The 19741-nt window shown below is 28.5% G+C and overlaps 1 protein-coding gene across 1 annotated transcript; it reads left to right on the forward strand.

Annotated features, from left to right (window-relative positions):
* The first annotated feature begins 12487 nt into the window (after nt 1–12487).
* Nucleotides 12488–19660, forward strand: LOC116766314 (elongation of very long chain fatty acids protein 4-like). Its single transcript, XM_032656136.2, has 7 exons — nt 12488–12584; nt 15355–15449; nt 16534–16802; nt 17810–17981; nt 18087–18214; nt 18551–18700; nt 19502–19660. Exons 2-7 carry the CDS (start codon nt 15371–15373, stop codon nt 19583–19585), a joined length of 882 nt encoding a protein of 293 aa, XP_032512027.1. The 5' UTR covers nt 12488–12584; nt 15355–15370; the 3' UTR covers nt 19586–19660.
* Nucleotides 19661–19741: the final 81 nt, after the last annotated feature.

Here is a 19741-nt window from a genome sequence, read left to right on the forward strand (position 1 = left end):
GCTAAGTCTTATCATTTATCTGTATTTATTTATAACTGTGATTCTCTTTATTACACGAAATTATATCTAAGAAGAAAGGTTAACAGCAACGAAACCATTTGTCCTATAAGATGAAATAAAACATTTTAGAAAAATAATATATCGCCTTTCATAACTTAGCTGCAATAACTTTTTTACGCTGAGTATCACAACTCTACCCAGGCATACCAAAAGAATATACAAACGACGAAACTAAATATATTTTAGTTAAAAAATATATTATTTATTAAATATAGTTTTGTTTTAGTATTCAGTATAGTCTTACTTAGAAATTATCAAAAGACTACTCTACTCTTCTACTTACTGTGAATAATGTTTAGGTAAAATATATATTAACACTATAAATGTTTATGACGATAAACATACGCAGTATTATACCCGCCCTGCTTCCATTATCTCATTTCATTATTCTCCAAACTATCGAGAAATCTGGGAGAGAATGCCATTATGCAACGAGAGTGTCCTTTGTATATTATATAATTTGATTGTTCTTCTTACCTACTAACGTTAAATTAATGTGAATTATGAATTAAAAAAGGCTTAAAATAACAAACAAAAAATATTTTTGATAAAAAATATACAAAGTAATTTTCACTGTAGCCAAACCAATAACTTTTGTCTCCTGGCAAACATTATCCGTGTTTGGATTTATGACAAACCAACTTACAGACTTAAGTAAAGTTCATGAATTAACTACCTGTGAAAAAGTTCCAACAAGTTGACCTATAATATTTAACAAAGAAACATCAGCAAAGGTTTTATATTTTTGAATAAAATAAATTTTTCATGAAGTACGTTTCCTTATATTACCAATGTATTTCTGAAATATGTATAAAATAATTTATATTTCTACCCAACTATAACTTATAAAGAATTTAATAGAGGTCCTTCCTATATAGGAAGGGGTATGGTAAGCAATATTGCTAACCAGAAAAATCTAATAAAAATGAATATGTAATAGAAGTGTAATGTTTAATAAATATAGGTAGGTAGGATATTTTTCATACTTTTATGTCAAAGGAATTTAATTTCCACTATGTTGTTATAAAGTGTACTTAAGTGTACACTATGTTTTTACATAGTATAACAATCACTTAATTGCAGTCTACTGGCAAAATCACATTACTTTTGCCCGCCCCTCCATACAAATGGTAACTGTCACTCAACAAAGTGAAAGCAATGTTTTAATTATCTACCATAAAGAAACTTCGAGATATTAAATTTATATGATATGTTGAGTACATACGCTCTCATTACGCTATCACAGAAACGCTCCGTATTCTTAAAGTTTGAAGGTAGATAACACAAACAATCCTAAAGTTATAACAATATAAGTTGGAAACAGTTGCAGCATTTACATATACCGAATATGAAAAATAATTTCTTAATTTCACCTAAAAAAAATAAAATTTAATGTGTTTAAACATCTTCTTGTCAATTGTTTACATCATGTGCACTGCAAAAGCAATAAACAGTAACTAAATAGACCCGTTGGGCTCTCTGAGGGGTGCGGGTATCTCCACGATCGTCAGAACTAATTCGACTGTCATAATAAGTCTAATAATTTTTTGGGCTATAATTTCATGCATTCATTTAATTTCCATTCTTCATTATAATTCATTCACTCTTGCAAATATGACAAGAAAAAAAGAAGCAAATTTTTGCAACAGTTACACCTCTTTTCACTTTAAGTACGCCTTACCAACATCAGACTTTTAAATTCAACTTTTAAGCTTATTAGCTGCATTTGTACTTTTTGGGAGAGACGCTGATCCCATTTCTTATAGAGAGGACTTATTTAAGGTATCCACGTTAAATTCTTCACATATCTTCATTGGCTCCCCGACGTATGTATATTCCTAATGATATCTGAAATCAGCGTTTTCATCACCTTGAAGGCTTAATTTTTTCTACTGGATAACGATTTGTATTGTTGTGAACTAAATGGTCGATGATGATTTGTACCACTAGCACAGAGGTAATAACGAAAAGACTCAGGCATTCAAATACCTCAATGAAGCTGCTGATGTAACTTCGATACTCTTTAGCAAGCTGTTTTTTAGGAAGTTTTAATATCCTCCACCAAGAGTGGCTGTTTACGCATGAGATCACTGATAACTTTTGGAGAAGATTAGAATGAGATGCATCATTTCTTTGCATTAATATCCATCTTCTTTGTAAATATTTTTTTATTGTACATCAAGGACCTGCTACTATTAGGAGCCTTTGATTACGTTGATAACAGCAGTTGTTGAGTAGTATGAAGTCCAACATCCGTAATCAAATATTATTATAAAATGAAGCCATGGTAGAACGTATTAATTTTATATTTCATTCAGTCTCCGAATGGACCAATTCCAATTTTCCAATTATACGTAATTTAATGCTCCAAAACAGAAACTATCATTCTACCGCTAAGGAGTCCTTCTCAATTGATTACAACCTTTGCTAATGGACCCTTAATATACTTTGGTTATTAAGGTGTCCTCAAAGCCTTACGATATTAAGTGGTTTATTGAGATTAAGGCTAAAGTAGTTGCAAGGCAAAAAAGAATTATTGGTGATCATGGCTTGGCTGAAACCAATCTAGTCACAGTCATAAAGTAGTTAACCTCTCGTTACTCTATATTAGAATACACTCTGGAGACTTTGCGCAATTTATGCATTACCGTTTTATCATCGGGCAACAAAACAGATCGGAACAATTCCCATGCGTCTGTGTTTCATTCCACTTGCATTTTGAATTTCTTCAAAGTACGAGCCCGATATGCTGTTACTGAGATAGTACGTCAGCAATTCATTATCAACGGCTTCTGGACGGCAAATCAAACGGCAACTCAAAAATTCAAATCCAGTATATGATGCTTAGTTAGAGGCAGTAAGATGTAATGAATTATCTTAACCTCTAAGGAACACTTTAATAATTACATCAAGATAAATGTAAATATTTAAAGCACAATGACCACGTCATAGAAATAGTTAAATGTAATTAAAATTCCGAACAGACAATGATAAATATCAGTGAAACAAGAATGAATGACCTTCGATCCAACGTTACGTGAACATTTTTCATTAAAAATGCACATCCTACATACTCGTATATGAAAGTTCATTTAAAGGTATATTTCTTAATAAACCTCACAACAATCTTTTCATAGAACAACACAAAAACTTATAATCATATGTTTTTAAGTCGATTTCAGTAAGTTTGAATGTAACTATGGGTTTAATAAATTAATAACAGTCGCTTGCATTAAGAAAGTCAACTCATTTACAAGGTACTCATGTCAATAATGTTCCAATTTCAATTCCAGTTTCAATCGCTACTTTTTAACTAATTAAAATATTCGTTTCAGCAATTTTAATACAATTATTTTTAATAAATTTATTGATATTTTTATAATTTCGTTATTTTTCTATGGTCATTCAATGAATTCCTAAGACATATATAATGTTTACAGAGCCTAAATAATGAAGATGACATCTATTATTATTTTTTATGAATTTAAAGTATATTGTAAACCTTTTGTTGTATAACAACCATCATGTTGAAATGCAAATATGTATCTGACATCGAAATTCATAAGTAAAAGTGTTATGCAGCATCTTCCGTCGGCCATCTACAAAAATGTATATCTTGGCACGCAAATGCAAACCTTATGTATATAGACATTAGTATGAATACCGGTTAACGTCATAAGTCCGCGGATTTGAGTAGACGAGTGAAAGGCAAATGGTACTTGCTTTCAACTCTCCAACGATTATAAAATCGGGACAAGTATTTAAGCAGTCATAGGTCTAATGTTTCAATACAAAAATATTTCTCTACATTCCTTTTCCTTAAATATAACGACTTCTAGAGAATAAAAAAGAAAAAAATATATAATTGTGGATGAGAAAAAATACATCCCACGGAACGGATATATTCAGATAAAGTTTTATTTTAAATTTGTCAACGACAAAGCCGACCGTCCCCACTAACAGTCGGTTTCTATTGCGAAGTCACCAATTATTGGTTTTCGAAAATCTTGCTTCAATATTTCAAACGCCTCATTATATAGGTATGTGTAAAAACCGACTTCAAAGGGTGATTAAATATTAAGAAATTGTTTATATTTAGTTAGGTATTAAATTAGTGAGACGTCTTTCGCGAGTAATAATTGAAATGAAACTAATATTTTTCGGATTAGAACGCGTATTTTATTATTTAAAAAACTACACACTCCCGATGTTTCGGTTACTTTGCAGCCACCCTGATCACGGGCATCATGGGATGTGAATGTTTGTCTGTCTGTCTGTCTAAGAGATGTGTTTACATTCACATCTGGTCTGCCCGTGACGGTATTAAATGTATGATGTATCAAATTAGATTTCCAATAAAAATAGAAAACTATTTTTATTGGAAAGTAAATAAAAATAGTGTTTGATTTTCTACAATAGGCGTTTAGTTGATTAGTGTGGCGATATTTAAATTTTATTATTAGATAGATTAGGTTAGGAAATAGTATTTAAGTGTAAAATTATTTATTTGCTTTTTAATTCCTGGTTCCTATATTGTTTTTTGAAGTCGGTTTTTTTTACTTAAAAATGATTTGATAGAAACTTTGCTTCGGTTTTATTGAAGACGACTTTAATATTGTGTAAATATATTTTCATAAGATTTTTAAATAAATATTAAGATAACAGCAACGTTGTAAACATAGAATATTTATTATATAATGTAGATAAGCTAATCATTATCTTAAAGTTATATCAGAAGAAAGTACATATTAATGTGGCTTTTCCTGAGATATACTAAGTTTTTAGAATACTTCACAGATATTGAATGAATATATTGTTTAAAATAAAATCCTTCAAGTACAAAAGTTCCTATTGTATAAATTCCTTCGCACAGCCCTTTGTGTACGTGTGTGTGCCTACGCAAAATATGTGTGTCTCTTGCGGAGGCTCCTTCAGACCATATAATAGTATATCCCAGTGTTTCGTACTACACACAAATTAAGTATGACTTTTTGCCTTAATAAAATAAACTTCAATTTCTACGTTTTTCCCAAAAGGAATATTTAAGTTTACACGTTAACTTAAAACCATTCCAATTTTTATGGACATATCTACGATAAAAAAACTTATACGTATAGATTCTATTTGTCATTAGTGAAATAGATAAAAATAATTTAAATCCCTTCTACTGGAAAATACACACAATAGTTGTATAATAACACTAACAAATACCGTTCCAACACATATATTAAGATTTAAGTTTTGAAAGTCGAAAATCTCTTTGAAAAACACAAAAGTTGAAATCTCAAGTGAAGAATGAAAAGTTGTAGGTTATTGTGTGTAAGCTCTTCGCAGAAATTAATGGCTAGAATAGAAAAATAAAATGCTACAAGTAATGTAAATATTGTTTTGATTCAACTTCACCTTCGTGGAAATTTGTTACCAAGTTATCTTAGGAGAATGATAACAAAAAAATATTAGACACTACAAAAAAATATTTGCTACTTACATTTAAGAATCGTATTTTTTCTAAATTATATAAACAAAGAAGAACTTTTTACTAATGATTGAAGTTAAATGATACTTTACGAAACTCAAAGAAACTTAACAGACGGAAACTCCAATAAATCGTGATGCTCTTCAGAGAATTGTTTTGAGATTATTGACCTGTATGTTTTTGTTTCGTTACATAACAATTTATTAGCTGTGCGACCCCCAAGATGAAAACACCTGAATCTAACCAATGTTATTAAAACTTAATGTAAAATTTCATAATAAGATTATTAACTTTCTTAATATTATAGTTGGTAGCTCGGTACAAAATGTTAATGTTGCTTAAGTGGCCACTCATTTCACTTTTTATTTACGCACACACATCACTTACTCCTTGATTTATTAACTTACTGAATTATTAATTACCACAAATAATAACGAATATAAATAAAAGTATATTTATAGGCTTGCAGTAGATAAGAAGGACGTAGAAATAACTTTTACACATCTCCCCTGTTAATTCCTTAATAACTGTTTTCCGATGATAGTGATTTTATCAAGGTCAAAATTAACAGGAATCAGAAGAAAAAATATGCCTGATTTAGAACAGATCTATATAATGTTCAAATTTATTTTTCACTGAAAGAGAGATACACACATAAGTTTATATCGAAGTTTTTGATTAGATAATAATGCAAATGCAAAATTAAGACTATTCTAGCAACGAATGGTGATTATTTTTTTTTTATGAGAAAGGTGGTAAACGAGCAGATAGCCTATTTTATGGGCAGTAGTCACTATCACCCATAGAGACCTGTAAAATAAGAGATGTTACGGATGCCTTGTCAGTCTTTGTTGTTGAGGAAGAGGAAAGGGAGGGAACAGAGACAGGGCAACCGGTTCTTTTACTCATCGGACGAAACGCAGCCATTAAAAACTACTTCACGCCGATCTTATGTAAAACGGTGGTAATTCCCCGGTTGAGCCAGGAAATTTTCGAGGTGTAGTTAGTTGACCACAGCTAGGCTCTACCTTAGCTTATTTTAGTGGGTGCATATATTAAAACCTTGACTAAATCTTTCCAAATATCAGCCTGGTACATAACATCTACAAAGAAACAATTAATACTAAGCAAAATTATTAGCAATCAAACAAAAGTTAGACCACTTGCTCTTTGCGATGTTTTATTTTTATTTAAAGATATCTGTGTCACTACATTTTGGTAATTAAACTATAATTTTATATATTGTGAGCCTGTAAACTGATTAGTCGTTTTTCGAATAATTTATGTGTAACTGTGTAATGTGTGTAAGAAAATATTAAGATCAATTATAGTAATGTTAAATATATGTTGAATTAATTAATGGTATATGCATACTACATAGTAAACTAATTCGACACGTTTGCTTCAATTATTGTATTATCTTGTTATTGAAAGTGGTTTCAGGTAGTAAACGCTTTGAGTAATCGCTTGACTACACCTCGTTTGGGGTCAACTTGTTCAAGGTATTGTTAGAAGATTGGACTATAGAAGCTTTAGTAACTGGTTTTAATTTTATAAGAGAAGCGTAAAACAAAAAAAATATTTTACCCATTCATCATTTTTTTAAACATATAATAAAAAGCAGCATCAGATCTATCATTATGACAAATCTGGTGATTTGAGGCTTTCACACGAGAGAAGTAATTAAGAGATTAAGTGATAGCGAAACCAAAACTAAATAAGACATTAACTGATACAGGAAGTTAGTTACATTAATAAAAAAGAGTACTAAAAATTTCTGTAACAAAAAGATGAAACCTTGTCTTGGAATGTTTTTATTATATATAAATTTATCTTTTCAATAAATTGCTTTTGATTTCGAATGAGCTTCTTTATTGCCCCAAGTGGAACTTTCAGCTTGATGTCTTCGCGTGTTTGTTTTTTTGAATTCGTGTATAGAACGACACTTAATTTTTTAGAATGACAACAGAGTGATACATTGATATTCTGTTTTGATACTTGCTGAAGCCTAAGAAAATATAGAGTTTATCGACCAAGGTTTAAAAATACAAAATGTAAAAATTTTTAAATTAACGCAATATAAATTAAATTAATTATGTTAAAAAATTGTATTGATACACTTATATCGCCTTTCTTTTAGAATGTTGGACCGGTTCACTCTCGTTTGTATTTCTTTTTAATAATGTTCCAAAATTTTATTTTAGCATTCAAGTGATGCCTATGCTTATGTGTGTATATATATATATATATTATATATATATATATATATATATATTATATTTATATTATTTATACCTATATAAGATTTAAACGGATATATAGTCGTAGGAAAAAAAGCACTTTGAAGATTGAGGCATCCACCGGACTATAAAATGGACTCAGCAACGCAAAAGTAATTTATGATGAACATTGGGAACTTGAAGTATTCATTGACATGGAAAATTAATGAATTTTCAATAAATTCATTAATTTTATGCCTTGAAAGTTATTATATTTTGTAGTCAGGGCCTTAAAATAACAAGAAAATAGTACATTTCAAGTGATTACTAAAAATTTTTTTTGTACAAATTCTTGAATAAAGCCATTTCTGATTTAAAGAATGTTTATATAGCAAACTTGTTTGTCAGTTTGTATAGCTTGGTGTGGGAAATTGGAGTGAGGAAATTCAATATTGAATTGTGCTTGTGTAAAGTGTTTTAGAGGAAGTAAAATAAGGAAAAAAGAAAACCATGTTTGAAAAATCAACATATGTTACATCTTATTTTTTATGTATAATCTTTTTAAATATGTTATATAGGCTTGAATTTCCTATACTTCCACCTGAGTTTGATATGGTGGTATTAGTAAAGTTATATATTTAAATTTTGAAACTCATTTTCAACAATCACTTTATAATTCAAAAAGTCATCGTTGTATAACCCAAACATTTCAGTCCGAAACCGCAAATGGAATTGAAAGTTTTTTATCCCACTTTATATATTAAAAAAGTCCATTTAATGTAAATCCCATACCTTTGTAGTTATGAAAATAAGGCAACTAAAAGATGAAAATTTTACTCTAATCATTCACTTATTTGTTTCCATATAGTCTAGCGCTACTAAGATTAATTCACTTTTTTTGGTACAAAAACAGAGCTTCACGGGCTATTTATATTGAATTGCTCAAAATTCCATTGCTAATAAAGTCGCCAAAATTTTTGTTTGGATATCAGCTTCATAATATCTCAGGTAGTATACATTTATACAAACAAAATAAGATACTTGTAATGCCTTTTTTATTTTATAGAAAATAACTTAATCCCATATCCTCAAGAATATTCGTTAAAATTTCTTAAGTTACTGAGCGTTACTGAGCATATTTTCACTCGAAGTTTCTTATTATCAGATTAAAAAAAAAAAATCATTTTGATTCTTATAACAAAAGCGATCTAATCATTTTAACGATAAAGTTAAAATTTAAAGTATTGAACTGGTTTTAAACTGGTTACTTTGTACCTTATAAATACAATTAAATACAAATATTTCTGAAACCGAAGGGTATATTTTTGTTTTCTTTTAAATATTAACTACAGCGTCTCTCTATATCTCTATTAACAAAGTTACGGAACTATTTTCTGCAACAATTTGTGTTGAGGCTTACTCGTTTAAAACAAGGTAGTTTTAGTAGTATCTTAAGTTATTTAAAATTAGTAGTATCTTAAGTTCTTTATAACCTAGGTATAAGATACGGTATTAGCTGTGAACCTTAGTAAAAAAAATATAACGTGTTTGTAATCACTAAACGAATGCAGGGTTAACGGTAAACTTAGCGTTCCGGTTGTAATTTACAATCCTTAAACTTTCACTGTGTTATGACAAAACTATAAAGAATTAAAAAAAACAACTAATATTAACGTTTTGATTTTACAAATATATATTTTTTTTTTCTGCTCATGTTATTAAAAAAAATCCATGATTTGTTGAAAGTGAAAAAAAAATAGTAAAAAAACAACTTAGGACGAAATAATTTTACATTTAAATACCATTTCCTAAATTAAACTATCTAATAATAACTTCAAAACATCTACACCAAAATCGATTAAACACTTTATTTGGAAAAACGGACACAATTTTTTAACTTCCCAATAATTGAATTTAATACCTAACCAAATATATACAATTTCTTAATATCAAATGACCTTTTGAAGAGTCGAGCTGAGGAGTCTGAAATTGATAAAAATGGAGGTCTGAAGCGTTATAAAGAAAGAAATACTCGTACAGCACGACGTCTTCAAGAGTCGTCCGAAAAACGTGAAGAAACACTTTCTCAAAAGTGCATTTATATATCTCCTCCTCTTTTCAAGTCGGTTAATAACAAGATTACGAAATCTGTCTTCCGACATTAAAAGTCAAACATAATATACCTAAACATTTTAAGGATTTTCCTCAATTTTCTCAGGATTCCATAATCGTCGTAACGAAGTCATTGAAATGATAAGTTAATATAAAAATTAATTCTTAATTCTTGAAACTGCCTCTAAATTGAAATTTACAAGGAATTTTTAATATACAATATATATACAGCGATGTGTATATAAGTATACGTACAAATGTATATAACAAAAATTTATCATTAATATAATATTCATAGATTATTGACTCCAAAGGATTTCGTTTATACGAATTTTAATCATCAAATATTGTGTACATAAATCAATAAAACATTAAAATCATATGAATATTAAAACGTTACGTGGTATTAATTTTATTTATTTCCAGAATTATACTTGCATAATATGTTTATATCAGTCAGACAGCTTTAGTAGCACTTCGATTATTTCTCAATTCATTTCGACGACAAGTATTTCTAAACTGATTGCAAATATCCCTCAATACATGAGTAAAACCCGCATTTCAAACCTCGATCAATGGATGCGATAAACTCAAAGGTCCATCCCTAGGGATCTCTGCGCCTCATTTTCCAGTACGAATATCAAACAGGATACAGATGAAAACCCGAAATATATTTCAGATATAGGAAAATATTTATTAAAATTCAATAATTAAATTCCTGCCAACAAATCATCAATAGCTATTAACTTCTCTGTTTTCAAATTAACTTGCAACATATTTATATATTTTTCTGTTATATACATATATAGTTTAATAATATAAAATTATGATTATTTTACACAAGTAAATTTTAAATATTTTTTCAAAAAATTCCAACGGAACAAAAAAAAAATGACTGCATTTTTAGAGTTTAGTAAATATTTTCTGATGTGAAAACCAGCTAGTCCTTGGTTTAAAAATAAAAGATAAATTGTATTCTATTTGTGGCGTTGGAGGATATATACATAAATACAGTGACCTTTTACCACTAAGATGTTTAAGACTGTTTTCAAACTGAGCTATCTAATTATGTTAAGAGGATATTAGTCAAGCTCTAGCTCCATCAAAAAGGTTATATTTATGAATTGATAAAGAGATTTACAAAAAAGTTTACCTTTTAACGTAGTTGAAAACGTTAACCCTTTTTTCAATAAATCTATTGTAACACAAATCACAAATAAATTGAAGAGGCACAATTTAATCAAAAATACTTGCGACTACAGAATTTTTGAAATTTTTATAAAGTATACTCGAACCTATATTATCTTTAGGAATTTTTATGACAAGTACTATTTATTATTATAGTACGACATCATTGTACATATGGAGGATTGAGCAAAGAATCATTGTTTTTATAACTTTATTCAGCAAAATATAATTTAATAATATCCAAAATGGAACAATCTCTACAAAAAATATAATAAACTATCATGAACTGCATCATTCAACTCTACCAAAAACAGATAAATACTAGGTTTAGTATAAATCCGCGACCTTTTCCTAGATAAAAAATTTTCCTAGATACGAAAACTGAATAAAAAACTACATGCAACTGTCTGGATGTAAGTTATTGTTGCACTCATAGTTTTATATATCACACAATACATCAGCTATATAACTTTAAGGTTTCATCAATATGCGTAGACATATTTTAGTCCAACATCATAAAAACTTTCACTTATTTAACTTTATTAATTTTATTTTTAAATAAATAACAGTATTTTTGGTATATTATGATGAATAGTAGTCCAAGTTATTTATGATATTAATAAAGTAAAAATTAAAGAAATTTATAAGATAACGTAATGAGAATTTTGGTTATTTAGAGAAATTAAAATTTCGAATAATTCAACCGTTAGAGAATTTAAGATAAAGTCGTGGTCCCCCAAAATATAATCCTTGCAGATAAAGCCTTGTATTATAAAAATACTTTTAATTGTATTATAAAAATAATCATGCCAAAGCAGCCATAAACAATTCTTGTTAGGTGAATAACGCTCAACAGCAAGTACCGTTTCCTATATTTTTTTTCTTTTTGCATCAAAGCGGTAAAACTGACGATGTTGATGTGTCCTAGCCAAGCAATTTTCTCCTAATGTACTCCTAAATATATTCAGTGTCATTATTATAATTACTTAAAATATTTCCTTTACATGTTAATATAACACAATGGGAACTTGATTATTAGTCTTTAAATCTTAGGTATTCCATTCATTATTCGAGATTTTCAATAATCATACAATATATTTTTTCTAAAAATTAGAAAAAGAAGCAATAGTAGAAAAATAATTTTGAAAAATTATGTCTAATTATTATATAATAATCAAAAATATTGATTGCAAAACTTTGTGGATTTCGAAATTAAAAGTAACAATTTAATTTCTTTGCGTTTTTAAATATAAAACAAAACAGTGCCTATTTTTGTCGTTCAGAGGTATTAAAACAGTATATATCGAGGCTTTTGTCCTAGTTTCTCTTCTTCTTTCAAAATGATTTAAAACTTGTTTGTCTAAAAAAGTTCTGAGAGTGTGAACTCGCCCTTTAAATGACTACGTAGAGGAATTTAAGTAATATCGGTGCGCAAGCGCAAACCTTTCAGTTGTCTTACAAAGCTCGTGAGCGACACACGTCGCTAATGTGTGTTTTTTATAGTTTATGTGTATAATAAATATAAACTGGTAAGAATGTTTTAAAATGTTTAATATTTTTAATTTATTATCTCTTTTTTTGTTGACTATTCTTATGTGGTTTCGATTATGTGTAATTCATACTAATTTAATATTACAAATATCATAATAAACATTTTAAGAATCACTTTATAGAATATAAAAATTGATTAGTAAAAATCAATAAAATATATGACTTCAAAGACGAATCAAACTACGAGTTCGAAGCTCTGACCCCATTACGGTGACCTTATCTGCAACATGAAGCAGGCTTTTCATTCATTATTCTTGGTTTTCCGCTAAGTCTACCGTGAAAGCTATTAAAATGAATTGCTGTTATTTGTCAAGCAACATTTCAGATGTCTATATAGTAGATAAATGAGTCTGGTCATACAATAACTAGAGACACTATAGCAAATAAAAGTGTTTTCATTTTTCTCAGTTTACTTTGTTAAAAAAAAAACATGTTTTTTTAAATTATTAACCATTAACGTGTTAAAATATAACATAATTTATAAAATGTTTCAGTTTATTTTAAGAGTAAAAAACACAAACAACGTAAATGTAATAATGTTTAAAAGAGGTAAAATTTCGGGTAGAAATTTACAATTTTTCATCCTTAAAAGGTTGAAAGAATTAAGGTTTCTACAGAAAGTAATGCTCTCGTAAAATATTTGTTAGTGGATGAGAGACGCGAATTTTAGAGATAAATCTTCTACTTTTTAGTTTAATTTAATTTTAGTCAAACTAACATTTAATTAGTCGTGCAATATATGACTTAAAATTAATTTCTGGAATTAAGGGAAAAAATGAAAAAAAATGCTTCATTTTAAATACGTAACTCAAGTACCCTACCGCGGTTCTGTTTACGAAATTCTTAGACATATATAAACGGATGTGACCCTCGTTATTTCACGAACTTTCATACAATATTTAATTTTCCCACTGCAAGTCAAACAAGTTAGCTCTCTAAATAAATAGACAATATTATTATTAAGTATTTAGTAAAGTTTTTTTATTTACATTCAATAAATGTATAGGTGTTTTCATTGCTGTAGTATATAATGAAATACTGAACACTAAGTAAAATTATTATATAACAAGACAAGGAAAAACTTAATTTAAAAAAAATCGGACCACGCTGAAATTATTTAACGTGACAAATCATCTGATTTTGACTACAATATTTTGATTTCATAAAATATTAAATAAATTATCTAACATTTCTGACAACTTTTTGATATCTACTTCCAAGTTTATCACAGAAAGAACATGGAGGTGTGGTTGATATTATTCTTATTTCATTAAAAGTGTGATAAAAAACAAAATGTAAAACATAAGTCAACAAGCATACGTTATGATGTAGACATTTTCACAAGATTTTTAATGCACAGATCACACAGCCATTGCACACAAGAAAATTATTTGCTGTGGCACTTTTAACAGCAGGTTTACAAAGAAGCTTTTTTCAAAGCGAAAACAAAATACACGTTAAATACTGCACAGAATATATACCAAAATAATTCATATTATACTAAAAACATAGACTTAAAATAAATAACTATAATCTCATTAGAAAGGCGATTCAAATAACGTTTTGGTGTCTTATATCATAGCTAAAAACTTTACAATTTTAACTTTTATATATAGCCCAAAATGTTATCTTTTTCATACAATTACTTTCTCTGAGCTTATGTCCATTGAATATTTATAACAAAGGATTGTTTCTTGTCTACGAATAATGGAAACCAGCATCTTATGTTTCAAGGCGGACGTTTAAAAATCAATAAGAAGTAAATTTATTTGATATTTGTTAATTTATTAAGAAATATAATATAAAAAATACGATAATATTATTAATGTTTTGTGATAAAGTAATAAAAATATCTAAATTGGTATACAAATATACTACGTCGATTAAATTAATACTTCGATTTAATCGGGAATAGTTCAATCTATTGAGTGACAAGTGCTTACTCAAACTTGAGGCGTAGCAGTAAATGTAATTGTAATTCAATGTTATATAAGAAGGATTTCTACCATGATTCAGCCAATATAATAGGAGACTTTCTATTTCATAAACTTCCCTCTGATGCTGTTGGTTAGATATTTAATTCCATACAACATATTGAAATAAAATAAAGTGATTTCATTCAGTGAGGTCGCAAGTAGTGGTCGTGTGTAGAGAAAATCGATACAATAATTGGGTGTTTGTTTTTATATTTGACATATTTTTGTGTAACCTTAATATAGTATATAAATAGAATCCTCTTATAACGTCCCAAGCGATGATTACGAACGTAGTAAGATCTTTTACTATTAACATTCTGAAGAGAAATTATGTACTTTTATTTTTAAAAATTCTAAGCAGTCATGGATATCAAAGTGAGATACGATTTTTAATGTTACAAAGAAAATATCTATGAATATATATAAGCTCCAATAAAGTCAATAAATCATTATATATAACAATAATTTCTCCGTTTTTTATTATTTGGCATACGCCATGGCTTGCAGCTGGTACATTAATAAAAAAAAATCTTGTTACAAGTAGCTAAAGTACAATACAATAAGAAATTTTATATGATCATAAAGCAATATTTATCAAACAGATCAAAACAGTATTTTGTCTTGAGTAAAGTCAAATACTTCACTATATTGTGTTAATTAGAATGATTTATTTAGAAATAAATACTCGTCAATAGAAACAAATAGTATGTAGGTAAGTATTCAACAAAACAAAATTTGTGCCGTAAATAACAAAGAACCATTCTTGTTTCAGATGACACATAACTAAAATGGCCACTATAGTGAATTCAACACAAAGTGTCTTAAAAGATACGTACGAGTACTATTTATGGACGCTTTCATTGTCGGGTGAGTTTTGTCAAACAAATACTGTGAATATAACAAATGACATATTTAAGAAAGAGAAACTTTAGTTTATTAAAATAATTCGGAGTGTGTTTGTAAAAACAAATAATAAATCTTCCAAAATCAATATTAGTCTAGTCAACAAGTGCTTTTTTAGTCAAAACTTTTTAAGTCTTGGAAAAATATGGATGAGGGCTCATTCGTTTCGAGATCGCATCTAGAAAGGTTTTGAAAAAATTCAATGAAAATTCAAAAGTTATAAACAAATAACTAAACATAAAGAAGGCGGTAATTTTTTGGGTATATCTAAAAAAATATTGGAGACATTTTAATTTTGAAAATTTTTGCTATTTTTTAAAGCGGAACTAATTTTTTTTAAAAAACTTTCTAGATGCGATCCCGAATCGAATGAGCCCTCAACCATATTTTTCCAAGAAATTATAAAAGGTTTGACTAAAAAAGCATTTGTTGACTAGACTATATAGACTAGGTTAAAATGTCTTATTCACTGTTTTGCTATTGGTATGTCACGCAAACGGTAACCGTTCGACTGATTAAATCTATTAAGTTGTTATTGCTAAGACTAACGTTCCAATTCGATAACTCTCATTTAATTACTACTTCAGCAGTATTCAGGTGACATTGTATTAAATATCGCCCACGGAATTAAAATTCAGGATCAGAATGGCTTCTACCCACGATTTAAAAAAAATCCAATTAAACTTTCACAGTAAAATGAACGTTACATTACTCGAATACTTTTATTATATGTAACTGCATTTTAAATTAAATTGCAGGCCATAACTCAGGCCATTTCAATTTATATTTATTTATTGTTTTTCTTAAACTTCCATCGCGTTTAATTAGAAAAATTCTCATTTTACGATTTTTCTTCAACCTATTCCCCTGCAAGTTCTATAACAACTTCCAGAAACAAAAGATGCATAACAGTGCTAAACATTTAATAACATACAACCTGAAATAGACTATTTATTTATAACGTTGAAACCAAAGTTTTAACCACCAATATATAAATACTAAGCAATAAAGATTTACTACAAAACAGAATTTATTATTATTATTTCAGACAAAAGAACAGAAGGATGGCCCTTAGTAGATTCCCCAGTGCCGACAGTAATATACACATTATTATATCTATTCATAGTATGGATTGGACCAAAGCTTATGGCGAATAGAAGACCATTCAAATTGACATGGTTGTTAGTACCTTACAATTTAGCGATGGCCGGTCTGAACGCCTACATAGCTCTAAGATTACTTACAGCCTCATTCAGACTGCGCTACAGCTACATCTGTGAACCGTGTCGGCAAAAATATGATCCCGACGAGTTACAAGTAAGTTCAAATTACTCTTTCACACTCACGTATAAATTTTATTCATATATCTCTGTACTTCCTTATAATATGTCCCAAATTAATAAGGAAAAACAAATGAATATATGAAATACTGAAAGCACAATAATTTTGAAAATTGACCAAGGTATTAATGTTGTTTATCAAATTTTCCAAATACTTAAATCTTAATCACAAAAACATGATACATAAGATTCATAAGGAATAAAGTTTGTTTAACGTAATAATAACTAGTATTAAGTTTCGACGGTCAACATACGGTCCCATATGGTTGCCAATGTCTGAGAAGTTTCAACATTGGCTGTACAAAATGCGGCAACACGTAGCTCTGGAAACTTAATAATTGCGGAAAGCTTAAATGTTCTGTAGTTTAATATAATCTCTAATTAACTACCAGTAATTTAGAGGTTGAGGCTATATCTGCTTGCATAATTTAGTTTATAAATGGAGATTGATTATTTAAACATTGGCTATGATTCAAAATTATGGATAGTTTTAGGATATTGAATTTATAGTGCAGCCCATTTCTTTAAATGCATCTTGGTTTATAATGAGATAATTTATATAGAAACATGAGAAAATAAATATTTGTCTATTATGTTACAATTTTTTCTTTCTTTTCAACATTTAATTATGCAATTACGTTTAAACTAAATTATTAACACTTAATAAATGATGGAATAATAACATGTAAAACAACTTTCTAATTTTGTAACATGCGGAAGAATTGGTTCAATTATTATTGATAACTTCAATATAATTTGGTATTTTACATTGTGGCGGACCATGTATTATTTATGAATTAATATTCTATTATTCTTAATTCTGTTTAAGGAAATTCCTACAGTAACGGTAAAATTAAAGCTTTATGTGTTTAGCGATTTTAACTTTTCTGAAATCCTAATATATTTAGAGCTAAAAGTAATTATATTTTTATTTTCGGAATATATATATATTTTTTATTTACTTTGTTTTTTTTTTGTACTTAGATAGCTAATGCTGTTTGGTGGTATTATTTTTCGAAGCTACTCGAGTTCTGTGATACATTCTTCTTTATTCTAAGAAAAAAAGAAGAGCAACTAACGTTTTTGCATGTTTACCATCATTCAACTATGTTTGGGTTTTGGTGGATCGGCATCAAATGGGTTCCAAGTGGATCGAGTAAGTTATTTCGAGAATATAACAATAACTACATACCAGTAATATTGAAAAAAAAATACATCTTGAATTAATAAACTAGCCCATTTATGGTAATTTTCTTTTCAGCGTTCCTTCCAGCGATGGTAAATAGCGGTATACATGTGCTAATGTACACATACTACGGTCTTTCAGTATTTGGTCCAAGAGTGAGCCAGTACCTTTGGTGGAAAAAGTATTTAACTATTTTACAATTGGTATGTTTATTTATTTGAACGTCTATATTCAAGGTCTTCCCAGAATTAATTTATATATTTATATTTCTTTGGGGTCTATTTATTACATGATATTTTTGCCTACCAGTTATTATAAAATAAAATAATATTACATATTACTGAAAGCTATATTCATACATTTTCTTTTTATTTTTATATTACATAAGGAGAATATTTTAAAACACACGTGAAAATTTTTGTTCTGTACTATATATTAAGATTCCATAAAAATTGTGAACCTTCTGGGAGTTTATGATATCAAATTATACATGCCAGATGTAGCAAGAAAAATATATACCGATTTCTTTTTACCATCAGATCCAATTCTCTTGCGCTCTTATCCTCGGCGTCAACGGTATACGAACCGGATGTGAGTTCCCGTTGTGGATGCACTACGTCCTCATCATATACATGATCTCCTTCATCGTTCTCTTTGGCAACTTCTACATGAAAGCTTACATGGCGAAGGTGAGACTTGGTTAATTTTTTACGACCACATTTATCTCAAACGTCTTTGACGGTTTCTTACACAATCGAAACTACAAGTTTAAGGATATCATTTTATCGGGAAAATCGCAATTCATATTTAATCTTACTTTTAATTTTTAATATTTGAATAGATCAATTGTAAAAAAAAAAATATCTTTTAATATTAGAATAATTTTCCAATACTTGTAATTTTGCTATCACAATCATAGTGAGCACCTACATTCCATCTATCGAACCACCAACCGTGTCACCTTCCGAGATCGGATCCTAACTGTAATCAGCAACATTAAAATTATAATGAGTAATGGCCGGTTACGTTTTCCGTATACAACTGAGGTTCCGAGTGAAAGTGACTGTGTAACAGGTTTTGTAGCAAGTCTCGTTACATCATTACGTTTTACTTTCAAGTCAACATCCGTATGAGAGTAATAAAATGCCCATCTCACTGACACGGTCACTAAACCTGTATATAGATTGTTAGAAACACGCCCATGTATGTAAATATATGTATATAGGACTGTGAATGACGTCCTAAAAGTTAGCCAACTTTTTAAAGTCGTGAATTCTTACTTCGTCCGAAAAACTAATGTCTCTTATTCATGTATATAACTATAATGATGTTTTAATGACAAACCGCATTCGCTTTCTATAAAAAAATATAAGTAGCCAACATTTCAATCTTTTTGTAAATAAGTTCATTAAAATTAACTTATTTTAATATGAAACTAAAAATTTTAATGTTTACATAAATATATTACTAATTTCGTAATTTTCTTTCAGGGAAGTAAATGTATGGAAGTAAGGTACGGTCAGTGTTTGGACGACGAAGAAACAATACGTCATAGGAAATTAAAATCTAACTAAAGAATTTCAAATAACAATATATCTTATATAACCTATTTATTAAAATAGAATAGTTATTAATATTTAATAGACATTATTTGTAAATTTAAATATATCAGTTGGGTTAATTCGCTCTTTTATTTTCACATTATTTGTTTATGTTCTCAAAATAACCTT

The sequence above is a fragment of the Danaus plexippus genome, chromosome 15 (assembly GCF_018135715.1).
Source record: "Danaus plexippus chromosome 15, MEX_DaPlex, whole genome shotgun sequence".
Lineage (NCBI taxonomy): Eukaryota > Metazoa > Arthropoda > Insecta > Lepidoptera > Nymphalidae > Danaus > Danaus plexippus.

Bases quoted from the DNA above. Each gene is read 5' to 3' on its own strand.
- LOC116766314 (XM_032656136.2), top strand. From the start codon at position 15,371: ATGGCCACTATAGTGAATTCAACACAAAGTGTCTTAAAAGATACGTAC. The intron at 16,803-17,809 runs GTAAGTTCAAAT...TTTTGTACTTAG, and splicing joins ATGATCCCGACGAGTTACAA to ATAGCTAATGCTGTTTGGTG. The intron at 18,215-18,550 runs GTATGTTTATTT...TTTTACCATCAG, and splicing joins ATTTAACTATTTTACAATTG to ATCCAATTCTCTTGCGCTCT.